The sequence below is a fragment of the Takifugu rubripes genome, chromosome 3 (assembly GCF_901000725.2).
Source record: "Takifugu rubripes chromosome 3, fTakRub1.2, whole genome shotgun sequence".
Lineage (NCBI taxonomy): Eukaryota > Metazoa > Chordata > Actinopteri > Tetraodontiformes > Tetraodontidae > Takifugu > Takifugu rubripes.
This window is the reverse complement of record NC_042287.1, coordinates 16,628,384-16,651,782: the sequence shown is the minus strand read 5'-3', so window position 1 is coordinate 16,651,782 and position 23,399 is coordinate 16,628,384. Positions and strand designations below refer to the sequence as shown.

The 23,399-nt window shown below is 48.2% G+C and overlaps 2 protein-coding genes across 4 annotated transcripts in view; both read left to right on the top strand.

The window, feature by feature from the left end:
• Nucleotides 1–72: 72 nt before the first annotated feature.
• Nucleotides 73–5,535, top strand: nol9 (nucleolar protein 9). The gene is given in 14 exon segments (XM_011602816.2): nt 73–333; nt 815–1,329; nt 1,416–1,626; nt 1,784–1,914; nt 2,004–2,139; nt 2,350–2,446; nt 2,557–2,654; nt 2,844–2,956; nt 2,959–3,010; nt 3,101–3,353; nt 3,429–3,543; nt 3,615–3,789; nt 4,204–4,337; nt 4,409–5,535. Coding segments are annotated over 13 exon segments (2,106 nt in total). The 5' UTR covers nt 73–333; nt 815–858; the 3' UTR covers nt 4,529–5,535.
• Nucleotides 5,536–7,357: 1,822 nt separating this feature from the next.
• Nucleotides 7,358–23,399, top strand: part of plekhg5b (pleckstrin homology domain containing, family G (with RhoGef domain) member 5b) — a 42,500-nt gene continuing 26,458 nt past the window's right edge. The window contains exons 1-3 of one of the 3 annotated variants that reach the window (XM_011602813.2): nt 7,358–7,492; nt 7,610–7,741; nt 19,335–19,411. In XM_011602813.2, the coding sequence (XP_011601115.1) occupies nt 7,660–7,741; nt 19,335–19,411 (159 nt within the window). In that variant the 5' untranslated portion in view covers nt 7,358–7,492; nt 7,610–7,659. Of the gene's footprint in view, nt 7,493–7,609; nt 7,742–13,415; nt 13,981–19,334; nt 19,412–23,399 lie in introns of those variants that run through there. The other 2 variants (XM_029833925.1, XR_003887887.1) reach the window with 2 other exon arrangements.

Here is a 23,399-nt window from a genome sequence, read left to right as displayed (position 1 = left end):
ATTTTTAATCAATAATATTCTTGTTTTTCTTGATATTTTAAAATATCACAATATATATCTACATTATTCTCAAACAAATAATTAAATGATGATTTATGGCACAATAAAACAGTTTTAGTAATCCGAGTCACATTTCTAGTCGTTTAAAAAACTCCGGGAAATATCATAGTTGACCACTTAGAAGCGGCACCTGTTTGTGACTCACACATGTTAGCTAGCCCGTTAGCACTGTTAATGTAAGTCTTAGCTAGTCTAATGGATTCACTTTAGAATCGTTTACGTATGTTGCTTGAAAAAAATCTACAGCTCTGTATCACTTTCGGATAGACGCAGGTAAGTTTTGTAGAAAAGAACGTAACATGGTCTTCCTGCTGGTTTTTTCCAGTGTTGTTAGCCTACGTTAGCGATCGGAACTTCACACCGCAAGCTCGATTCACGCTGCAACGGTGTTTTAGCCGTTTTAAATTGATTTTGTACGTTTTGCTCTTATATTTTGCACTTTTAGAGATTTAATGCACTCATGATGTGTGTTAGTTTGGAATTGGCATAGTCTGCAACTGTTATCCAAATCAATGCATGCCATGCTGTTATGTTCCGAATATATTAATTACTCAGCAGTACATTTAATCGTTTAATAATTCAAAAACCTGACGTTCCAACTTATATCTGCCTGTTTTTTTTTTTAATTCAACCACGGCGTGATTGTCAGCATAGGATTGAGCGTCCCTGTGCTAACAATCAAACTACATTTTGACTAAAACAACCTGAAGAAATCTGCGTTATTTTAACATCTACTGCACATCCTTGTTTGCAGGTCATTGATCTTTGCTGGCACCCACATGTATAAATAGTTCAGTCATGAAGGTAAAGAAGCACGCTCAAGTTAAGGAACATGCCAAGTCTCAGAAATGGAAGGACATCAAGGGGAAGCGGTGCAGGATCCCCATCACATCCTCTGAGCTCAACTCTACTCCTGTGATGATCAGCATTATCAAGGAGCACCAAGTGTCCATGAAGAAAAAGCCCAGCGTCAAGCGTTTAAAGAATAAAGCAAAGTCAGCTGCTGAGTCTAACAAAAACTCCCATCAGACCGAATCAAGGAAGCCCCAATCTCAGACCAACGGGAACGCGGTGTTTACGGTTGAAAGTGGGACAGATGATGTTGAGGAATGGAGGGAGTATTCCCAGTCTGTTCAGTTAGAGAAAATGGAACCTTCAAGTGCACCTGAAAAGACGCGGCAGGGCAGACTAGAGGGAGAAGCTCTTCACTACTGCGCAGAGCGAGACGATCGGAAAAACCATGCTGTGCTCATCATGCAGAAAGATCAGGTAAACTGTTGAGGCTGTTCAGGTAGAGATCTGACACTTCCGAAAGCTTTATTTTCATTGACTCCGATCCTGTCATTCTCCTTTAGACCCTGTGTTTCCGTGGGAAATGCCTTTTGACTTGTTTATATGGTCGAGTAGAAGTGATGGGGTTCACCATCGAAGAGGGCCAGGAGTCCTATCCACTCTTCTCACCAGCCTCCCATTGTCCCCTGACGGTCAGGACTTTGGAAACGTCAGGTCCCAACAGAGATCCCCGCACGGACGCTGCACGCATCCTCCAGGAACACCTGCCCACAGGTGAATGGTTCAGATTGCTTTTCCCCTTAGAATGTTCTGCCGCACGGCCAGAATTTTTGTCTGTTTTAGTTTTGTGACAAAATCTATTGTTCTGTCTCTCTATTGGCGAATTGATTTGTATAATTCTGTCTCGCTGTTGTCGCTGTACTTTGCCCAGCATCGCGGAAGAAATTACTAAAACAGATGACGCCGACCTCGTCCATCATCTTGCTGGAGCCCATGGAGAGTCGGCTGACGCGGTTTCTGTCCAGCTTCCCTGATCTCAGTGAATTGTTCAGCCCCCCGATGGTACGTTGTGTCACAGTCACTAGAATGGAAAGGTCATGAGAGCAGTCCCAGAGGTCACGGAGAGCTAATTTCCCTTCACTCCTGCTTAGAGTGAACTCATATCAGCGGTTTTTGACACTCCACTCAATGGCTTGGGAGTGATTCCACTCGTCAGCAGCGTTGAGGGACTCAATATGTCGAAGAGCTACCGAGATGCTCTCAACACGGTGGTCAGCGCCTGCAGAGGTAGGCGTCATTGGACACGGCTCGCATCCACAAACGTCTCCTACTGGATGAACATTTTGCACCAGTATGAAAGGGAGCAATTTTTCAGACAAATGGTGGTTGTATAATACACCAGCAGGACTGAGGCCTCGGCCTTAGGTCAGGCAGTCAAGTCGGGGCTTCACCTGAGAAAACCGGTGGAAACTAAATGAATATATGTTTCATTTTTAGGGGACATGGATGGTTGTGCTGTCATTTTTGTTTGTGGTGCCAGAAATGTGGGAAAGTCGACATTTATCCGCACGCTCATCAATACTTTGTTAAATCAGTAGGTTTTCTTTTTATACATTGTGTCCAATGGTTATATCCTATGCTTTTATTTAATGGTCCCTGTGAACAGCACCAGGTGAAAGCTGATGTTTGTGCGTGTGTTTGTAGCACCACCAGCGTTGACTATTTGGAAGGCGACCTTGGTCAAACGGAGTTCACGCCTGCTGGTTGTCTGTCTTTCTCAACTGTTAAAGAGCCACTTCTAGGTATGTTTTAATCCTTCTCTTTATGACACTTAAAACGGACCAAAACCCCAGAGTCTGAGCTCTGGCAAGCAGCTAAGCTAACCTAACTCCTCCTAAATAAATGTTCTGTGAAGTCTTTCTTTTTTTTGAATATCCTTCTTTGCAGCTTTTCCTGTTTTATATTTTTACCGGACATGCGTTATGTTTCAGGTCCTCCTTTCACACATCAGTGGACTCCAGAACACATGATCTACTACGGTCAGCCTTCCTGCGATTCAGACATGGACCGCTATCTGGAATCCTTGAAGTTTTGTGGCGAAGGCGCTCTCAGAGCAGAGAGACTCCGGTTATCATCAACACTATGGGCTGGGTCAAAGGTCAGCACCAGTTACACCCAGTAAAAGAAAGCATCTTTAAATATCGTCCAATTTAAACAGAGACCGAACCATTTCTTGGGCCATCCACAGGGTTTGGATTTCAGCTGCTGGTGGACATGATCCGCTTTTTCCCAGTTTCGCACGTGGTGCAGCTGGACAAGGGTGAGCTTTCCCAGTCTGCTGCCCTCACACCAGAGTTTCTGAGGACGGCGCAGGGTTACCAGACTCACCCACCAGCCCAGACGGCCTTGGATGAGTTTACAGAGAGCCACCACCCCCCCAGGAGCTACACCCATCTGGCCGTCCAGTCAGACTTCCAGGGTGTTGCACGGCAGGGAACATCGTGAGTGCTGCAGCCTGTGTGAGGGGGTCAATATTTGATCAGCAAAGGCTTGAATGTTGCTTTGTGTTGTGACAGGAAACACCAGCGCAGTAATGAGCACAGAGAGCTGTCATTGCTGGCCTACCTGAGTCAGCTCCAGTCTGCAGACCTGGGACCAGTTAGACCTCTTCACAGCCTCACGCCGTACCAGGTACATGAACTTTCTGAACTGGATGTTTATGATGCTGGACAAACGGGTGAATAAGTGTGTTCTGTTCGTAGGTGCCCTACACTGCAGTGGCACTAGGTGTGGTCCATTGTGAGGTGGCCCCCAGTCACATGTTTTATGCAGTCAATGGCAGTCTGGTGGGACTCTGCTGTCTGGCAGAGAAGGTAACCAACAGGGGGGGACCAGTCCTGCTGTCACAGGCCCCCATCTGCCCCTGTGTGGGCTTTGGTAAGTAGACATGTACCAATGGCAAAATGGTCTCAATGACGACACCTTGTGGTCAGATGGAGGTATTGATCTAAAATGACAATCTGAACCTTGTGCGGTGGGGGGGGGGGTCTGAAGTGTATATTATAGCATTTATGTGATGTGTTAAAATGTGTATAACTGGGAAAAGCAGTAGTTTCACAGCTGACATCGTTAGGGGGGGAGTCTGACTGGGGTGTCTCATAAAAGGTTCCACTGCTTTGTGGAGATGCATAAACACACACGCACGACAAGTCTTCACTCTTTATGTTAAAGGACCAAATTCTTTGATATTTTCACAGGTTTTACTTGTTCCCCCAATTACTTTGTGGATAAAAAGCTGCAGCCATTTTAAGTTTGAGTGGTAAAACGGACGTGGTTGTGGATGTGTTCCAGGCGTGCTTCGAGGCATTGACAAGGAGCGAGGCCTTTACTTCCTGCTGACGCCTGTGGATCCCTCCGTCCTCCGTAACGTCAACTGTCTCCTCCTAGGAGCGATTTCACTGCCTGCCTGCATCCTCACATCACAGGTCAGAATGCAGATATTTGCAGATAAGTGTTGTTTCTTTAGAACAGGAAGTGACACGTCTCCCTCTTTCAGCCTGGGTTTGATGGAGAGACGCCATACGTGACCACAGACTACAGTTTTGATCTCAGCGGTGCAGGAAAGATGAGAATTTTCAAGGGACTGACCAGACCCAGTCACCTGGGCTTACACTGAACGTTTCTACATGCTGTCGGGTCATTGGCCTTTTTTATTCACGGCTTTTCATCGACCTTCCAGTGTGCAGACCTGAGGCACTGTTGGACAGTTTACTCCAAGGCTCAGCAGCTGCTTCACAGGTCCTTCAGACACGCACCCTGGAAGATCTCTGGACAATCAGGAGTTTCCCCACATTGGACCATTGACAGGAGATCTGGCATCTTCCAAGATGTTGGATCTGGAGAGCGTGATGATGCTTCTCCATCTCCTGGATGTGTTGGCCGACTTCACCATCAGCCCCCACCACTAGAGGCTTTCACAGCTCTACTTTAAAACTGCTTTTTTTTGTGAGAAATGCATCATCAACACATCCGCTGGCAGCCACAGGCTCATCCAGGGGCTCTCCTGGAGGCTGCCGCTCGGAGCCAACAGGATCATAGTGAATGTGCTGAGTTCCATCTGGGGGATCCTACAGTACATTTGATATACGCTGTCACATGATCCAGTAATATCAAAATTCTCTTTAAGCTCTTATTTGGCGTCTCCATTTCTTTGTCCGTGGCACTTTGAAGCTTCAAGTGAAGATGGAAAATTTTTGCCAGATAATAAATGATAAATGTCTTGAGTGCAGACTTTGTGTTTTCTTGCTTTCTAGTGCTTTTGAAACGTTTTCGGCTGTCTGGTTGGATATTCTTGGAGCTCTGGATGCATTTAACCAGCACATGTTCTTAGCGGCGCCTGTTACCTTGTTCACGCTCACCTCCAACCTTTAAAAAAGTAGGCTGAGCCAGTTGAGGGGATGGTAATGTGACAAATGTGAGACAGTTTTTCAGTATTTTATGAAAGTGAACTGGTTCTTTGCATTGTTGTGTTGCTCTGCACTGCTGTACATTTGTGTTAAAGGAATATAATGGTGCACCACAGTTTGTAGGTCACTGATGACATTTTATACATGTATAAATGTTTACAGTTTCTTACACAGGTCTTTGTGGAACATAAAGGAATAAATGTTTTACAGTTTTGTCCATCGTGCTATCTTTTTTAACCGTTAGGGGGCAGCAAATGCCATTTTTGTGAAGTTCACTGCCAGAGCAGAAAACCCGTAATTAGACTTGACTTAATTAATCTTTCATTATCCTTCAAATTCACGTTTTTAAGAGAGAAATAATTTATTTCCCTTCATACTACCCGACTTCCAAGTTTACCTGACTGCAGGTTAAAGTGGATCCAGGTGTAGACTAACCCTCCCTCTCAAAGTATTGCTAATTTGCCATGGGAGCTGCTTCCCCGTCCCCCCTCTGTCCCCTCTCTCTGTCCCCTCTGTCCCCTCTCTCTCCCCTCTCTGTCCCCTCTGTCCCCCCTCTCTGCCCCCTCTCTCTGCCCCCTCTCTCTCTGTCCCCTCTCTGTCCCCTCTCTCTCCCCTCTCTGTCCCCTCTCTCTCCCCTCTCTGTCCCCTCTCTCTCCCCTCTCTCTCCCCTCTCTCTCCCCTCTCTGTCCCCCCTCTCTGCCCCCTCTCTCTCTCCCCTCTCTGTCCCCTCTCTCTCCCCTCTCTGCCCCCTCTCTCTGTCCCCTCTCTCTCTGTCCCCTCTCTCTCCTCTCTCTGTCCCCTCTCTCTCCCCTCTCTGTCCCCTCTCTCTCCTCTCTCTGTCCCCTCTCTCTCCCCTCTCTGTCCCCTCTCTCTCCCCTCTCTGTCCCCTCTCTGCCCCCTCTCTGCCCCCCCTCTCTCTCCTCTCTCTGTCCCCTCTCTGTCCCCTCTCTCTCCCCTCTCTGTCCCCTCTCTCTGTCCCCTCTCTGTCCCCTCTCTCTGTCCCCTCTCTGTCCCTGTTGTCTCTCTTTGTTGGCTGTACCCCGCCTCTTTATTGAGGGGAGCAGACAAACAACGCAGCCATGTTTGGCAGAGTCATTGTTTTGGCTTTGTCAGCTCAGATGTTTTCCCACAATCATCCTGCAGAAAGAACCAGCACAGCAGAGGTGAACCGAATGATCCCAAACATTTCAGTCTGGAGAAATGGATTATTTCCATCTAGAACACAAAATGAAATCATTTAGGATTTTCTCTGTGGTAACTCGAGAGGCCTGAAATAAGAAAACGACAGCTTGTCTGCTTTCATTTGTTCAAGCTTTTCAGATCAAATAAAATGGCAATTATTTTTGCATTCTAATTATTGCATATGCAGCTTAAACAGGATAAAGTCAATAATGGGGAAAATATGGGTTATTTAGGTCCATGTTAAACATTGAATTTGTTATCTTTGTAACTTACACTAATTGGCCTTGTTTGAAAAAAACAATGAAGAAAATTTATTGTAAATAAACAACACTTGACTGTTTTTGGATACATTATTGGCAAAATTCATGAAAAGGTTTTATTTATTTTGAGCTATCCTGAAATCAGACCATTTTTGGCTTATCAAACCAGAACACAACGATAATGACCCTGAAAGATTGGCTTATTGATTTTCCTTATTTCCATTGGTTGACATTGTGCCGGTCTCCCCGACCCACCTGCGGCTGGACGGAACCTGTGACCTCATCAGGTGTTGCCGCCTCCCTGTGCGCGGGCGCCCCCAGCGGCTCCTCGCTGTCACTGCGCAGATAAAGTGCGCCGCGTCTTTGTGGTTCGAGCTGGTCTGAATGAATGAAGCGGAGCCGACGGTCCGTGCGCGACCTCGACACCAAACTACCCACCAGACGAGTTGGACTTCAGCACCGCGTCATGGAAAGTCATCAGAAAGAGGACGACGCGTGGATCCTGACTTTTAAACGCCTCTGATCGGCGGGTTCCCCCCGCACCCCCCAAAGCTTCAGCAGCAAACATTTTCGCTCGGTCGTCGAGGGGATTTTCCTTCTCAGCAGCAGCGTGTGACCAGCAACAGGTCATTCCGAGCCGTCCGGCCTGCAGCGGTGCCTCGGCGCTCCTCGACCCGGGAGAAGCTCTCTCGGACCGGCTTGGCTTCGGGGCTTTGCAGCGTCCTCCGTGATGTGAGCTGCAGCTTTGTGCTCCACACCGACCAGATCCTCCAGGCTGAGGGGACGACAGCGGGCATGGGAACGGAATGAGTGATTGAACCTCGGTTTGTGTGTGATCATTGCTGACAGACGGAGCCGAGTGGAGCCGCAGATTCGACCGAACAGGCTCGGATATTTAAATGGTGCCAAACAAGTGGACCATGAATTCAGTTCTTCACAAGTCGCCTCCAAGGAGCTGGCTCGGGCTCAGACTACGACTCAGTAAGTAACAGTTCACCTAAAAAAGTTACCTTGGGGTCGAGCCTTTTCTGTCCACCCTCAGGGCTGCGGGTCCGGGTCCGGGTCCGGGTCCGGGTCCTTGACTGACTTTGAACCTGCAGGTCTTTGTTTTATTGCGTTTCCTGCACTCCAGGGTTCAGATCTGCACTTGGCAATTGACCTGAGCAATTATCCCAGCTGGAGACGGGGGCCTCTGAGTCCGAGGGGACACAGACCTGAAGGGCTCTCACCCACACAGGGGTGCAGCTCTTTACTGGGTTTTATACGTTTTTACATTTTGCCGCTCCACAAAGCTCCTCCAGCCTGCTCGACCTGCAGCTTTGTCCCTGGAAAAATGTGCTGAACACCCGTTTAAAGATGTCAAGAACTGTGTTTGATATCGATCCAGCTCACACACTTTATTCCAAAGGTGCTCCAGACTCCCCAGTATAAACTCAGCATGATCCCCCTGTGTGAATACAGCAGGAGCCTGTTGAGTGTGTGTGTGTGTGTGTGTGTGTGTGTGTGTGTGTGTGTGTGTGTGTGTGTGTGTGTGTGTGTGATATTTACAGGGTGACAAGAAGACATTTGGAGAAATAAAGAGCTCCTGGTGCGTCAGACTGGTATGAAAACAGCCCAGCAGACATTTAGCTATATGATAAAATCAGAACATATTTACGCGGAGGCCGGCGGAGCTCTGTGGACATTCGCCAACACATCACACGTGTAAGAGACATTTTTTCTGTACATGTGAAAATAGAAAAAAAGAAGATCTGTGGAGATCAGCTGGATCTGTGTGAGGCTAAAGAGGCTTTAGAAATCACATAAATGACCTCATGAATATCCTGGGGAAAAAAACCAAAATCAGGCAGGCAAATGGCTGTTTTGCTGGATCAGGAGTTTCTCATCACCCCATAATAATCCCAAGAATATCACTGTGAAAAGCTGAACATTGCTGAATTTCCCAGTGACCAAAATATCGACGTGGATAAATATGGAAGCAGTGAGAGAGTCTAATTATATAAGGAGGTGTTTACAAAATGGCTGTGGGTAGTTTCTCTTTCTCCATCTCTGACGTCGTTTTCCAGCTCTCTCTGTCACTGGTGTTACTGGGGTGCCGCCACAGTGGTCATGGGTTCATACAGTAAGCGTGGAGATAAGATTTAGCTCCCTTAATTGGCTGAGTCTGGAACTCTTCGGTGTTCCAGGCCACCGGAGACTTAAACCTGTCTTAAACACACCAGTCTAATCTGGGACCAGATGTCGTGTCTGCTCTTTGGCCACCTCCAAAAAACAAAAACAGGGACGTCACGAGCGCCAGCGTTCAGGCACTGACGGTCCTCTGAGAGGACCAGACTGGGAAACATGTTTATGTGGGGGTCTGGAATCTGTAGGTAGCTGCTGTGCTTCATCAGTGGAGGGTCTGGCCTGCTGATGTCCGTGGAGTTCCCTCCTTTGTTCTGACTTCTGAGCCACTTTTGACTTCTGATATGGTGGATTTGAAATTAACATGAATGAAAATAAGCAGTTGATAACTGTTGTTGGTCAGAGCACACGGTCCTCGTTGACTAACGGGGCATTCAGCTGATGTCTGGACGCCCCCACCACAGTTCTGAATTTAAATAGGCCTCTGAATGGAACCTTTGTTTGGGTTTGAACGCTTGATTCTTTTAAAACTAGTGTGTTTCTGCTCGGCTCGTGCCTTAGTTACAGTTCAGACTTCCTCCTTCGGACTCTTTCCATTGTTCTTTTCTTTTTCTCCAGCAGTAATTTCCTTTCTTTTCCACTCTTTGCACTTCTGCCTTTTCCTGAAGCTGCTCCGGGGTCACAGTTTGCTCTGCTCAGGAACCGTTTTTTCAGTTTTATCAGGTCCAGTTTCACAGTTAGTTGCCTTCATTCTGCAAGAAGAACCTTTTATACCCTGTAAAAAGTCCGGCTCTCGTTAGTTGCTGTTTAACTGAGGTTCGCCCCCTAGTGGTGATTCTGTTTAAGACGGAGTTCTCCATTCGCTACGCTTCCACCACTAATTGTAATTGACAATTATGCCCAAATCAGGTTTGAGGTGATGATAAATTGTCTTTAAATTGTCAGAGCAGACGAATCCAGCAGATGAGGTGACCTTCGTCACCATGGCGGTGGCGGTGTTTTGGGTTACAGCTGAGGTCATCGCTGTGGGCCACTTTCTGTTTCTGGTTCCGTTATTCATGAAGGACACTTGGGAAACACAATCCTGGCTCTTATTACCGCCCTTCTCAGCGCATTGTTGGTCTGTTTGTCTCACTTCTGTGTGGAGGGGAGGTCAGATTTCAGATGATGCACGGCTCTGTTTGTCCTTGTCCTCCACTTTTCCATCACCTTGGGCCAAACCTGATGCATCATGTGCAATCGGAATGACAGAAAAACAACATATCAAGTATTAAAACCAAATTTCTGTTGGTGATGGTATGAAACCCAGTAAAAGTGTATTCCACAGTTGCACCAACGGTTTTCTTCTTGTTTCTTCTTTGCGTGTGTGATGTAGCACTCAAAAGCTTGGGGGCTATATTTTAATGTTTGACAGCTTAACTGTTTTTCTAAAGAGCAAACTTTTTTTTCAATACATGCAGGATGTGGTTTGACGCTCACAGTCCCTCCTAGAATGAGACTTTGTCTATTTGGCCGCGTGTGTCGCTCCAGAACCTGTAAATCCCGTTGAGCCTCACCGATGTGCAGATTACCCATCATGCACCCTCTCCTGGATTTTGGCTTTGGAAGTGTGAGCTGAGGACGCGTTGCACACTCGCACGTTCCTGGAGGTTGACCTCGGTGTTGAGGTCCAATTTCATTTTGTATGTGGCCTCCTGTCCAACCTCGGTCCATCTAAGTCAGGGGTGTCCGGACCCGGTCCCTGAGGGCAACAGTCCAGCCAGGATCCTGTCCTACAGGGATGCACCACTCTCACCTGGGATCCCAGTTTCCTGGGAGGACACACAACCCAAAACTAGAAAATGATTCTCTATTTTCAGATTCTATGAGGTTTTTGCATAAATCAATATATTATTATTAAATTCCCCTTCTTTGCAGCACCCCCCCCCCCCCCCACACACACACACACACTCTCTTGACAAAGACAACGGCAGCTGATTATCTCAGTTTCCCTCCACATTTAAAATCTCCACCCTCTTAAGGACTGTTTGGGTTGCTGCCCTCCATGTGACAATAACTGTGTTTTGGGGTATTTAGGGTATGTTTTAGGGGGAATAAGTGGTTATGATCCTGTTCGCTCTGTTATTGGCTTCTCAGCTGGCAGCACTTCCAGTCCCACTGTTTCAATTAAGGGATTATTTTAATCAACAAGTTGCGGAGTCCATTTCTGTGGTGATTCATGTGTCCTCTGCATTATCCTGCGCTCATGCTATGATCCAAAGGTAACTTTAATCTATAACAGCCAGCAGAAAGATGCAGAACTTGTAAACTTGGTCTGGCCTGAAGGCGTGCGTGCCTGTGTGTGTGTGTGTGTGTGTGTGTGTGTGTGTGTGTGTGTGTGTGTGTGTTGTGTATTTTAGCATTGGCCCATTTGCCTTCAGCTCAAACAGTATTTGTGTCCAACAAATGAGACAAGAGCTGTTTTCATTGCATTGAGGCAGAATGTGTTTTTATTACTCTGAACCTTGATGGAGAAACTAGTTCCTTCTGTTCTGAGAGCACTCCCAGTGTGAGCTTAACCTGTGAAGGGTTAACTTCAGCCATTTTGATGGGCCACCTTGCTAAATATAACCTAAAACCTCCTCCACTTGGGCACAAGCCTTCAACTGCAGTCCCTCTGTCAGCATGGAGATACACACACTCTCTCACACACACTCTCACACACTCTGCAGTGGGCTCATTTACAGTCTAGTGCTGCAGCCGCTCACACACTTTTATTAACACACCATTAATAGTTCAGCGAGCAGCCGCTTCATTCATGCTCTGCTCTGCACATGATCACATTTGTGCTCTGATTCGTTACACTGGTGCTCAGAATGAGGGCAGGTTCCATTTGAAGAGGTCTGTTTTCAAAATACGGCCATTCCGGATGAATAACCTGAGTGCATCTGTCATGACGTGCAGTTTGGTGTACGTGTCACTTCTCTAGAAGTTGCATCAGAAAGTATATTTTAGAATTTCACTGGCGTTGGGGAGTTATCAGCCTCTTGTGGGCCTCCCGCAGCACCTGACCACAGTTTGTGTAAAACTGTTGCTGGAGGACATATAAAACTGTCAAATGACATTTCTCAACCCTGGAATTTCCTGTTTTTGATCATGGGAAAAGTGGATTAATCCTCATAGCGGCGATGAAAACAGGGATGCATCATTTGTGCTTCTTTTTGTTATGAAAAGTGGAGGATTTTTATTAATCCAATTGATGTTTTTCATTTGGTGTCTCTTGTATGTCCATCAGGACCCTCTGGTAAAGGAGATTTTTTAATCTTGAGGGTTCCACCCCAGTGAAATAAAGGTTTGAATGAAAAAGGATGCTGCTGACGGCGGTCTATTATCTTGTCTCTCTCTCCGCTTTTGTTCCTGCAGCAGGAGGAAATTGGCTCTTGTGTTTGCAGCCCGGCTCTCATGCTGCACGACTGCTTCTCTTCATTAAAAGGGAAGCTGCGCGCTCAAAGCTGCTTCAGATTATTACCATATGTCTGCAAAGCCCAGAGCTGAGCAGCAAACCGGCTCCTATTCTACCCTCTAATTTCTTATCCCAAAATTGGACATGTGGGCCTTTGTGTGCGACAACATCCCTCCCTTCCCCCGGACGGTGCGGCACGCTCTCCCAGTGCCTCTTTTCCCATGTTAGATGAGTAACAGCCGTGCATCTGTCCCTGAGCAGCACCGTCCTGATATCTAACAGCACGTAGCTGCTTCTGCTCCGTCCAGGGACTTGCAGACACTACTGTGCATATAGTTGTAATATAACCTGACTGAAACCGGCCTTTATGCACACGTTGGTTTGTCTGAACTTGTAGAGCTGGAATTATTCCTGCACGCGAGTCCCCCCTGCAGGTCTCGAACAGTTGTAGGTCGTCCTCATGGTGGATGGTTACGCCAAAATGCTGCAGATTTCAGTGATCGGGGAAACGTTGAAGCCTCCCATCGGCTGGCGTTGAGCTGCTCGTGTCTCTGATAATCATCTTCTCAACAGGCCAGTTTGTTCATTGTACCACAGCAGCAATAACTGAGCCGAGGCTCCACAGAACGGAGGCATTCATGAAAACATAATAAATCTGTCAGCAGACATAAAGAGCGTGGGCGCTAATTAATGCAGAAAAATGTCAGACTTTTAGAGTTGGTGAAAAACATAAAATCGACTTCTGGGTGTGGGCCGCGGTTTAAAAGGGATCTTTGTGTCACTCGGCCCAAAAGCCATTGGCTGAGCTCGCCTGTCCCAGCATGCATCTCACCTCTGCATGAATACAACACTTGTGTGATGGAGTGGGCAGAAAGCCCCCGCATTACCAGAAGATCCTACACGGGGATTTAATGCGAGCGGCTCGCACATCTGTACAGTTTGCAGAACTTTTGTCAGGGACAAGTTTGAGGCTAACGGCAGATGAGGAGCGGACGCCGCTCGCTGATGGAGATAAGTTTGCAGCTTGTTTTTGTAGCAGTTGGCCGTCAGTAATTTAGTCAGGAATAGCTCCGGTAACTGGATTAGGAGCAGGCAGCATTTGGTGCTGGTGCAATAAGTAGATGTTTGACTGAACTTAAAAAGCAACGGGGAGTGCCGGACTAAAGGTTGAGGGATGTTGTTGCACCACCTGTTAACAAGCTGAAACCTGCATGGCAGCGGTGAAGCTTACTCCAGGTTTAGAGCTACTAATGTGGCCCCCTGGAGAGCTAACGGCCGAGGTTAGAGACCCATACGGGAGGTTCAAAGCAGAGTGTTTCAGGGTGTAGCTGGATGAGGTGGTTGTGCAGGTGCTGGCAAAGCTGAGTCGGACAATAACGAGACTTTTATAAAGATGGTAGATGAGAAGCTGACCGCAGATGCCCTGGTTTTAATGAGCTTTGGGCGGTTGAGGAAGGGGCCGCTCAGGTCCAATCCAGAACTGACGTTTAAACAATAAGAGTTTACATCAGATCTTCAAAGCCGCCGCAGGAAGTCGGAATGTTCCTCTACTGGAAGAAACGCGGGGCATACGAGCTGGAGCCTTCGCCCCCCTCTCTGGCTGAAGAGCGCTACTCCTGGGCCTCCTCCTTGGACGTCATCCATAATCTGTGTGGTAAGCTGAAGAGGATCACCTGACTAAGTAGTTCTTGTGTGTCAGACACTGGCCACATTTGTTCACGTTCATTTAAGATTCTGTGACTTCAGACGTAATCTCCTAATTACCTTATCTTAATTAAGCCTTTTACAGGATAGTTTATTTCCTGAATTCACATGTTGCAGAGCTCAAACCTGTAAAGAGCTGGACAGAGAAAACTCGACCTCCATCGTTGAATCCAGATTAGAATCCCACATATTTCACCGGTTCCTAATGTGTGCCGATGTAGACCGATGGGGGGGGCAGGTGGACATTGTGTCTCATGTCTGGGCTCTTAGAGCTGGGGAGGGAAAGCATTCCACGAGCCAGCAGGCTTCTCTGTCCGTTTGGTCTCGGTCCACATGGCTTCCACCTGAGGATCATGAGTAACTGTCCCGCATCAGTATGAGCCGCAACGTTAATCTCCAAACAAATTCAGGTCCACACCAGAACGTCCACTCGCCGTCGTCCTTTTTCCACAGGATCCTCCCCGTGAACGTAGCGAACCCTTGTTTGTTCCAGGCAGCTTGGTTCTTAAAGCCATCCGAACTGATCATCTGAGGAAATTCAGGGTTTTTTTTAGATTAATTGTGGTTGTGGCCGTTGCTGGCGTTCAGTCACGCTAGTGGATTTTCTTCTCGTGGAGGATCTGGTTCACTTGCACCTTTGAGCTGAGGATTTAAGCAGCATCATGGAAAAGGGTTTTCTTTTCCATTGCTGTGATGTTCCGTGGAAAGCACTCTGTGACCCGGCATGGGTGCGTCTTCACGTTAGAGAAGGAAGGAGGGTCGTGCACGAGAGCCGGCCTTCACATGAAGCATTTACCACTCCTGAAGTGCACTTTCTTTCCGCCGCGCTGCCCTGATTTATGGCATTAGTGCAGGGGAGTGGTCGTGCAGGACCAGCAAGGAATTTTCTTCATCCCTTCTCTGCCAAGTGGTCTTCAAAATCAGGTCACTTTAATCTCCAGAACGTCTCCGGCAGACGTGTTTGGCGGAGCCTGAAAGCAGGTATGCCACGCTTTCGTCTACCGTTCCCACCGATTCTGTAATTAGCGCCACCAGTGAGCCACCAGAGCTCACCTGGAACCCAGGTGGAACCCAGGTGCAGCAGTTGGGGTGTTCGGGTGAGAAAGTGGACTTTCCAGAGATGTGAGGCGGTTCTGGCAGAGTTCTGCTCTTGCCGATCAGCTTTGAATGTTTTCTTTTTTTCTTTCGTCCCACCTGATGAAAGTCGTGCAGGCAAAGACGAGCAAAACCTCTCAAACGCTGTTTGAAATGTTGTCTGTTCAAGACTTTCGGGCTTCTCAGGAAGCAGAAGTCATTCAGGAAGCAAATAAAAATATCGTGATGATTTCAGATCCTCTTCAAATGCACAAGAAGACTTTCAACTTTGTCCTTGTTGCAGTTATCGTCTGCATTTGCCAGTTATGTCCATGATATCAGCTCCCGCTGGGATTCCTGGAGTCAGTCATCCAGAGGTTCCAGTAACAGCAGAAAACGCTTCTGCTTTTCTTGGAATTTGGTGCCAATGAAGTCCATATAAGTCTGATCCAAAAAAGTCCAAACTGTTATGCAACAGCCTCCTACTCTGATGATTACTGTACCTTTTGGCATCAATACCCTAAAAATGTGAGCTATGCAGTAATCTCCTCACGACCCCTCCTAAGTATGCTGGCAGGGCCCCGTAGTAGCTCTCTGCTACATCTGTTGTACTGTTGCCATGCAGAGGACGGACGTGCACGGATCTGCGTGGCAGGGTTCCACCAGCAGAACGGACTGTAGTCCTCTTCCATCTTTCACATTAAAACCAACTGCGTGTGTCCCTCCAAGCGTCCCTGGAACAGTTTAGCGTTGTTCGTCTGTGGCTTTCCTCTGTGGCGATAGACGCAGGCGAGTGTGTGATGCACATGTGATTTCACTACTGTGGGGCTAAAACAACACTGAGCAGGAGGCTCGGTTCCTTCCCCCACTGCCGACCAAGCCTCTGGATTAGAAACAGCTGCAACCTGCTTCACTTTTCACTTCTGCCCACGGGACTCGTTCACCTGTAGAACAAAGCCACTTTCTGACAGAAGTGTCTGGAAGGTGCGGAATCTTTTTACTATGTTTGGGCCCTGAGAGCTTCCTGTGGCTCTTTCTTTTCTCATTTTTCAAGACGGTCCCAGGAACCATGTAAATCACATGAAAGATGATGTTGAACCACTTGCTGTTCCAGTGGTCGGAGCCACTGTGGGGTTTGTTTTTTTTAAAGTTGGCGTCTGCTGCGTTGCTTGAGTCACATTTTCCACTTGTGAGTGGATATCACCCTCTGCATAGACGCTTTCAGAGCGAGCGGTCTCCCAGCAAATCAGAAATGTAGCGAGAATCTGAATGCATGCAGGCAGTCAGAAATCAGCACTCCTCCAGCTCATCCCACAGGTCCTGAACCGTGGAGCGTTTAACCCGTCTGAAAGAAGAAATTCCCAGGAGTGAAATTCACGTGAGCACATTTGTGACCCTGGAAAAGACACGAACGATGGTTGGAGAGCGACTGTTGCTGGTGTAGTTATCGCTTCTCTAGCAGCTTCCTGCTTGTGCTCACCAGAAGACCACATGTCGGGGGTCCCATCACGCCCCCATGATACGGCACAGGTGACGGACGACCCCCAAGCTCATGCCTGAACGTGCACCAAAGCTCTGAAATGCTATAAAAACACAAACGTGGCCCATTATTTATCCAGCTTTCACAGGTTTGCAGGTATCATCTCACCACTATTGACCTGCTGTCACATTTCTGGCTGGTTGTTGGCGCCCTGAGATCCTCCCAGCATCCCGCCTGCCTCTGGCCTTTGTTCATCTCACCTGGTGCTCATCAGATTATGTAAAGATCGGGGGGCTCTTATAAACATGGGAATCTAGGGAGTGAAGTCTGGGCAAATGAAAGAATCATCTCAGCCTTTCTTCATGTGCCACGATGTGATCTCACCAAATAGAGTGAAGCATTCTTCGCATTCCTCATAAAAAGATATGATGTTGGTGTCACGCATGCCAGTTCGGCTTCTCCCGGCCTCCGCGACCTGCCGCAGATGATGTTGGACGTTGGTGAACATCATGTCTTCTGAGTTCAGCAGCTGTGGAAAACCGTTGGTGACCTCGTGGTGGTCATCGGTCGGCATCCTGGCTGGCAGCTGGGCAGGCCGGACACGTTGGCAGATCCTATTTCAGTTTTACTGAAGCAAAGAAGAATTTGGGAAAGGCAAAGAGAAAATTGTGGTGTGTTTTTAGCCAGCTCCAGAAGAAAACAGATCTTTCTTAGGAGAAAGAACAAATCCTGCTTTCAGGTTCATCGTTGATTTAAAACAAAGCAGAGGCTGATAAAGTGGGACGTCGGTGCGTCTGGTGTGTTCGTGTGCATCCGTTCACCTCGCTCCAGCTGCTGAGGCTTATTTATGGAAGCCTAATGGGTCTTTGCCCCGGGCAGTGAGCGATCAGCCCAGAGCCGTGCAGATGGGATGCTCCACTGTCTCTTTAGTGTGCGAGCTCATTGTCTGCTGTCACGTGTGTTGCTGTATAATGTGTGCTTGTGTTTGCTTTTGGCTTAATCAGCACTGCTGAGTTCAGGAATTCCAGTTGATCACAGAGAGAAAGAGGGAGAGTCAGCAAGATATGAATAAGTTGGAGACAAGATGGAGCTTTGGCAGATGGAGCTGCAATTTTCTGACTGAATACAGCTCAGTTGATGTAGTGAAACGAGAGCATTAAAGTGATTACAGCAACTATTACCAGCTATCTAATCAAATGTGGATGACGCTTCCGAACTTTGGAAGGAGTTGGAACGGGTGGAGAAATGAATGCGTTTCATTCTGTGGCCCACGGAGCAGCTAAATGCTAATGAGCAGTAGCTTTTCGCGTTTTTAAACCATTTGTACTTGATTGCACTACTTTGTAACAAGAGACGGCATCGTTTCTTTAAATTTAGCAGCTACTGCGCCTCATTAGCAGTTCTTTCGTTCATTGACCTTAGAGAGCGCAAGTCATGTGTGAAATGATAAAGAAAGTTGTGCCTCTTTAAAGGTTGGTCCAGAAAAGCCGGCGGCTCCTTCTGTAGCTCGCTGCTTGTAAAAGCCTGAGGGAGCCATTAGCCGGAGGCCCGCTTGGCTGTGGCTTCAGAGCTGCAGCTCGGCCCCACTCACTCACTTTTTCCCCAGTAAGTTGGTCAAACTTTGACAGTGGTGGCAGATTATTCCGTCCTCGTTAGCCGTGGAACATCAGCAACCTGGGAAGGTTCCCCTTTCTCCCCCTCAAACCCTCCTGACCCGTGAGGAGCTGCAGGTTTCTGGATGACGGGAGGCTGCTGGGTCCTTCAGCTCAGAGGTGATGGAGCAGCAGCGGCGCCAGCGCAGCACTTCGAGGTGGCCGTTTTCATGCTTCCTGCTCACTTCCACAACACTGCAGTTCAGGGAAGGTCTCTGACCTTGTTTCCTGGCTTCTCTCTAGCCAACAGTTATTGTTTAAGGTCGGTCTTAAAGTTTAAACAGCTGCCCGTCTGTCACTGTAAATGCATTAAAGCTGTGCCGAGCGAGGGAGCGCAGCCATGAAAACCCCAGATCCTGCTGGGAATGTCTTTCTAGAAAGTCTCTTCATTCTTGAAAACACTTTTTTTTTGGAAGGGGCAGCTCGGCTGTCTGTCCCATCCCCCCTCCCGCCTCTTCCTGCTTTCCCTGCTCGGCTTCCCCGCTCTTTCATTCTCCTTCCTGCACGTGTCCGAGCTGTTTTTCTCATTAGCATCACGTAAATACTGGCGCTCTCAGGGACTCTGTTAGGATATCTTTATCGTGTGTGTACACGGAGACGACGTAGACCTAAACGGCGCCTTTTATCGCACTCTCAAGGCATCGTGGGCCGGCCGGTCAGCGGCGATTTGGGTTTGAGTTTATTTGACAATGGTGATTTGTTGCTGTGGAGCTTATCCTCGATGAGTGCACTTTTCTACAACAAACAGAACAGGCCTTCCTTCCATTTGCTCCATTTTCTTCTGGACCCTCAGGTCATTTCTCTCTGATCTCCCCCCAGCACCACACCCCCACCTCCTGCCTCTGTTTAGCTGTTCTTCAGGAAACTCTTTTTAAGCGGAGTTGTCTTTCTTCACTGATGACAGCTCGGGCCTCTCTTCCCACGCGAGAGTGTGTCTCCATCTCTTTCCCTCTTTTTCTCTCCGTCTTTATGTAAACACAGGCCGAGAATGTTGTTCCAGCGTTCCTCAGACAGGTGTGTTAATGGCTGCCTGGGTGGTGGGCTCAGTGTTGTGGTGATAATGACACATGTTAAAAGGACTCGTGTGTTCTGTTTCAGATGACAAGCCCGTCCAGGAGGAGGACTGGGTGCTGTGTCAGCACCCCGAGTGTGCGGAGCGCCGGAGGGCCTCCAAGGTAGGACTCCAAACTTGTGCTTCTATACACGACACGCAGGGGCCGAAATGACTGACGCCATCTCACAATAACTTGGTTTCATCCAACACTGAGGAACAAACCAGACTTCTCCTATATCTCCGGACACTTCTAAATCCACAGTGCATATTTAGGAGGTCACAAGGTCATTTGGACTCCAGCCTTCAGCCGCTGGTTCGTTTCCTGTTCCCGGCCGACACCCAGCGTTGGTGTCTGCCAGCGTTGGCCGCGCCCGTGCCTCAGGCTTCCCCACACTGGTTTATTGTTGCCGTGCTAGCAAACCTCTCTTTAGCAGCAAGGTTGAGTGTTTCTCCTCAGTTCTTCAGCTTCTACCTGTGGGTAAATCAACCTCAATGTCCTCCACGCTGACAGTGTGTCTACTGGATCCGTGCAGGTTCCTCATAGCTGCCCAGCACATCTGGCTGCAGCGCCCAGCACATCTGGCTGCAGCGCTCCTGAACCGCTGTAAAAAAACTGGCTTTTGTCCCGTTCAGGTGTGAACAGGAGAGAGTCCGGAGTCACACTGGGACATGATTTAGCTTTGGGTTTCTGGAAATGAGGGTCTGGCCAGAAGACCAAGTGGAGTCTGTCTGTCTGTCCCTCTGTCTGTCCCTCCGTCTGTCCCCGTCCCTCCGTCTGTCCCTCCGTCCCTCTGTCTGTCCCCCCGTCCCTCTGTCTGTCCCTCCGTCTGTCCCTCTCTCTGTCCCCCGTCCCTCTGTCTGTCCCTCCGTCTATCCCTCCGTCCCTCTGTCTGTCCCTCCGTCTATCCCTCCGTCCCTCTGTCTGCCCCTCCGTCTGTCCCCCATCGCTCTGTCTGTCCCCCTGTCCCTCTGTCTGTCCCTCCGTCTATCCCTCCGTCCCTCTGTCTGTCCCTCCGTCCCTCCGTCTGTCCCCCTGTCCCTCTGTCTGTCCCTCCGTCTGTCCCTCCGTCTGTCCCTCCGTCCCTCCGTCTGTCCCTCCGTCCCTCTGTCTGTCCCTCTGTTTTGGTTCGCTGCCACCAGAGCTGAGGATTAGGTGGATCTTCCCCATGGAGGCAAGATGCCGTCTTTCTGTCCTCTCAGCAGAAACCTTTTAACCCCTTTGCTCCTGCGATGGGACGATTTAAGGAAGCTTTATGTCCTCATTAAGACATCATCAAATACTTTGTGTCCTTTAATTCTGATCACAGTCGTGCATCTCGGGGGGAGGTGCGTTTTCCTGGGTTACGGCACTGCGGACACAACCGTCCAATTCATTGGACCTAATCCAGCGTTCTGAATGTAGAGGAGTGACATATTTCCTCAGTGAAGTCATGGTCCAAACCCAGCTTGGCAGCACAGTCCAAGTGCATAAATCCTGGCTTCTGGCCTGATGGCAGGCGGGCGGGGGCGATCTGGGAGCGGGATGTTGGCTTCACGTCTACACCAGTCCACCTTTTAAAGAGCATGTTGCCTTTGACTTATGATATTGGTATTTCTTTGAAGTGAAACCAGTCGTAGTTGCCAAGACACAGACTGTAGGACAGCATCTGGTCTCCCTCTGCCAACTGCACACAGATCAGAAATCCGCAGGGATGTCGGGGCTAATGTAAGCGTGCACAAGGTGTTTGGGTTTAATGTGAAACATGGACCCACCTGCCTGTTTACAGCTGCTCTGCTGATGTGCTAGAGTTGCTCTCCATGGCAACAGAGAATAATAAATCAGGGGAAAAGAGCTTAACCTGAGCTATACTTACCCCGCTCTTCATCCGTTTGTGTTTTCCTGCCCTCTTCTGCCGCAGCGTCATTTCCTTCTATCTGCTGGGAAGGGGGGAAGGGGGGGGATTATGTAAGGAGAGGCAGTAACTGTTTTTAAAGTGTTATTTTATTAAAGTAATTACTGTTTACATGCGGCAGAGGTTCCCTTACTTTACTGTTTCAAGTGTGGTTTCTCAGCATCTCTGTAAAGTTTAAGGTTTAACGGCAGCTAAAGAGTCCCAGTGTTATCAATGGAAATGAAGAAATAGTTCCAACTCTGTGTTGGTGCTTGTTTTGGAAAAGGAATCGTGCTCAAACTTCACTAGATTGCATCACTATTGTCAGTGCACTTTTTTGCTTCACTTCCCAACCTTCTGTCCTGAACATCCTGAGGTCTCATAACAACTATTCCTGCTGATTCTAGTACTTGGATCACGAGAGATTACGGGAAAAGATGAAAGCTTTTTGCACACATTGTTTCTCAATATGTGAAGTTAGAATTGTAGCCTGTGTAGCAGCTGTAAACAGCAGGGGGCAACATCACCACCAGCCTGCCTCTCTTCGCTGTGTTGACGCCCTAAATCCTGCTGGAGTACCTTCGGCTCCATCAGATTCATCTGCCTGGGAAGGAATAATCTGCCTTAAATTTATGCTGGATAATCTGGGCCCACTGTGCCATCTGTGCTGCACGTTGTCCCTTCCATAGCACCCTTTTCCTAGATGCCCACAAAGGCGGATGTGACGCGTGTTTTCAGGCATTTTGTCCCATTTCTGCACTCCTCAGTGGTTGGTGGTGTGAGGAGTGGAACTCGGAGGGCTGCCGCCTCTCCCACAGTTGCAGAGTCACTTTGTGAGCGTGTTTGGCTGCGCCGCCGTTTGTGTCCCCCTCTGAACCCGTGCCGCCGTCGCTCAGCGCTTGTCACCACATCACACAACAGGAGCGCTCGCAGGATGTTGGCAGGCGTTTTGCTGGCCCGGCATGTGTTTCCAGGAGGGTTCGTGTGTGTATTTGGATACTTTGCGGTGGGATTTTGGATTTGTAATCAGCCTTCTGGCGCCCTGCAGGACGACTAGCTTCAGCCCAGCGCCGGTCGGTTCCTGGCTGATTGGCGGGATTCAGCTCAGATGATGCTGGTTAGTGCTGGATGCTAGTTGGAGCTTGCTTGCTCCCAGATGGAAGGGCTTATTATCTCCTCACCAACCCTGAGTCTTTCTCTCCCTTTGACATGACAGGACCAGACAAGACAAAATGCTAAGGTGTGGATCGCCATGGCAACCCTCCCCAGAACAGCTGGTGCCACAGGGATGTTGTAAATAGTCAGAGACTTTTTTTTCTTTTATTATTTATTTATTTTTCAGCTTTTGTGACTAAAAGAGGAGGCAGAGAACAGAAGCTAAGTAAGCGGAGGTCGAGACGGACTAATGAATCCTCACATGTGCAAAAATGGACATTTTGATGACTCGTGAATGTGTCTTTTCTCCCTCAGTGTTGATCATCGTGATCAAAATGTCCACATAACTGATAATTTATCCAAGTGTCTAACATTTAGCCCTAAAATCATCCCAGTGTTCGGCTCTGATTCATTTTTTTCTTTCCCCACTCTCTGATTAATGCTTTTCTGATGTTGTACAGGGGAAAAAAACGTTAGTCAGACAAGCAGAGACTGGCTCGCGTGGACTACGTCACACTCACTCACTTTATTCCAGCTGCTTGAATCATTTGACCTTCAGCTCTGCTTCTTTGAATTTGAATGTGTTTTTTAATCTCTGTTGCCAGCGTAGCTCAAAGGTTGTTCGTTCATTTTCATGAAGCCACAAGTGTCACAAACGCCTGGAACTCTTATCTGACTTTGGGTCAGACAGGAAGTGACCTTCCAAAATGGTGGCAGCTAAAAGGAAACGTTGGGATTCTGATTGTTCTGTTCCAATAATTGATGTTTAATTCCCTTTGAAGTGGCGCAGATGTGCAGCAGCACATTTTAATGCTGCTAAAAAAGCGTGCGTGCGTGCGCGCGCTTGAGCTGGGTTTGCCCGACTGTGGTGCATCTGATCCCTCCGTCTGCTGGGTGGGAACATTCAGGCGCTCGGCTCGGCATGTGTGGACAGTAGAACTATTTAAAACAGCTGTGTGTATTCTTCTGGCTCCCCACATCATCCTTCATGTCCTTTGCTTCTTCTGAGGAGATGTTCTGTTAATGTTTAAAGAGGTCCTGGTGGGCAAAACTGTCAGACATCACACAGCTTCAGTGAGTTAC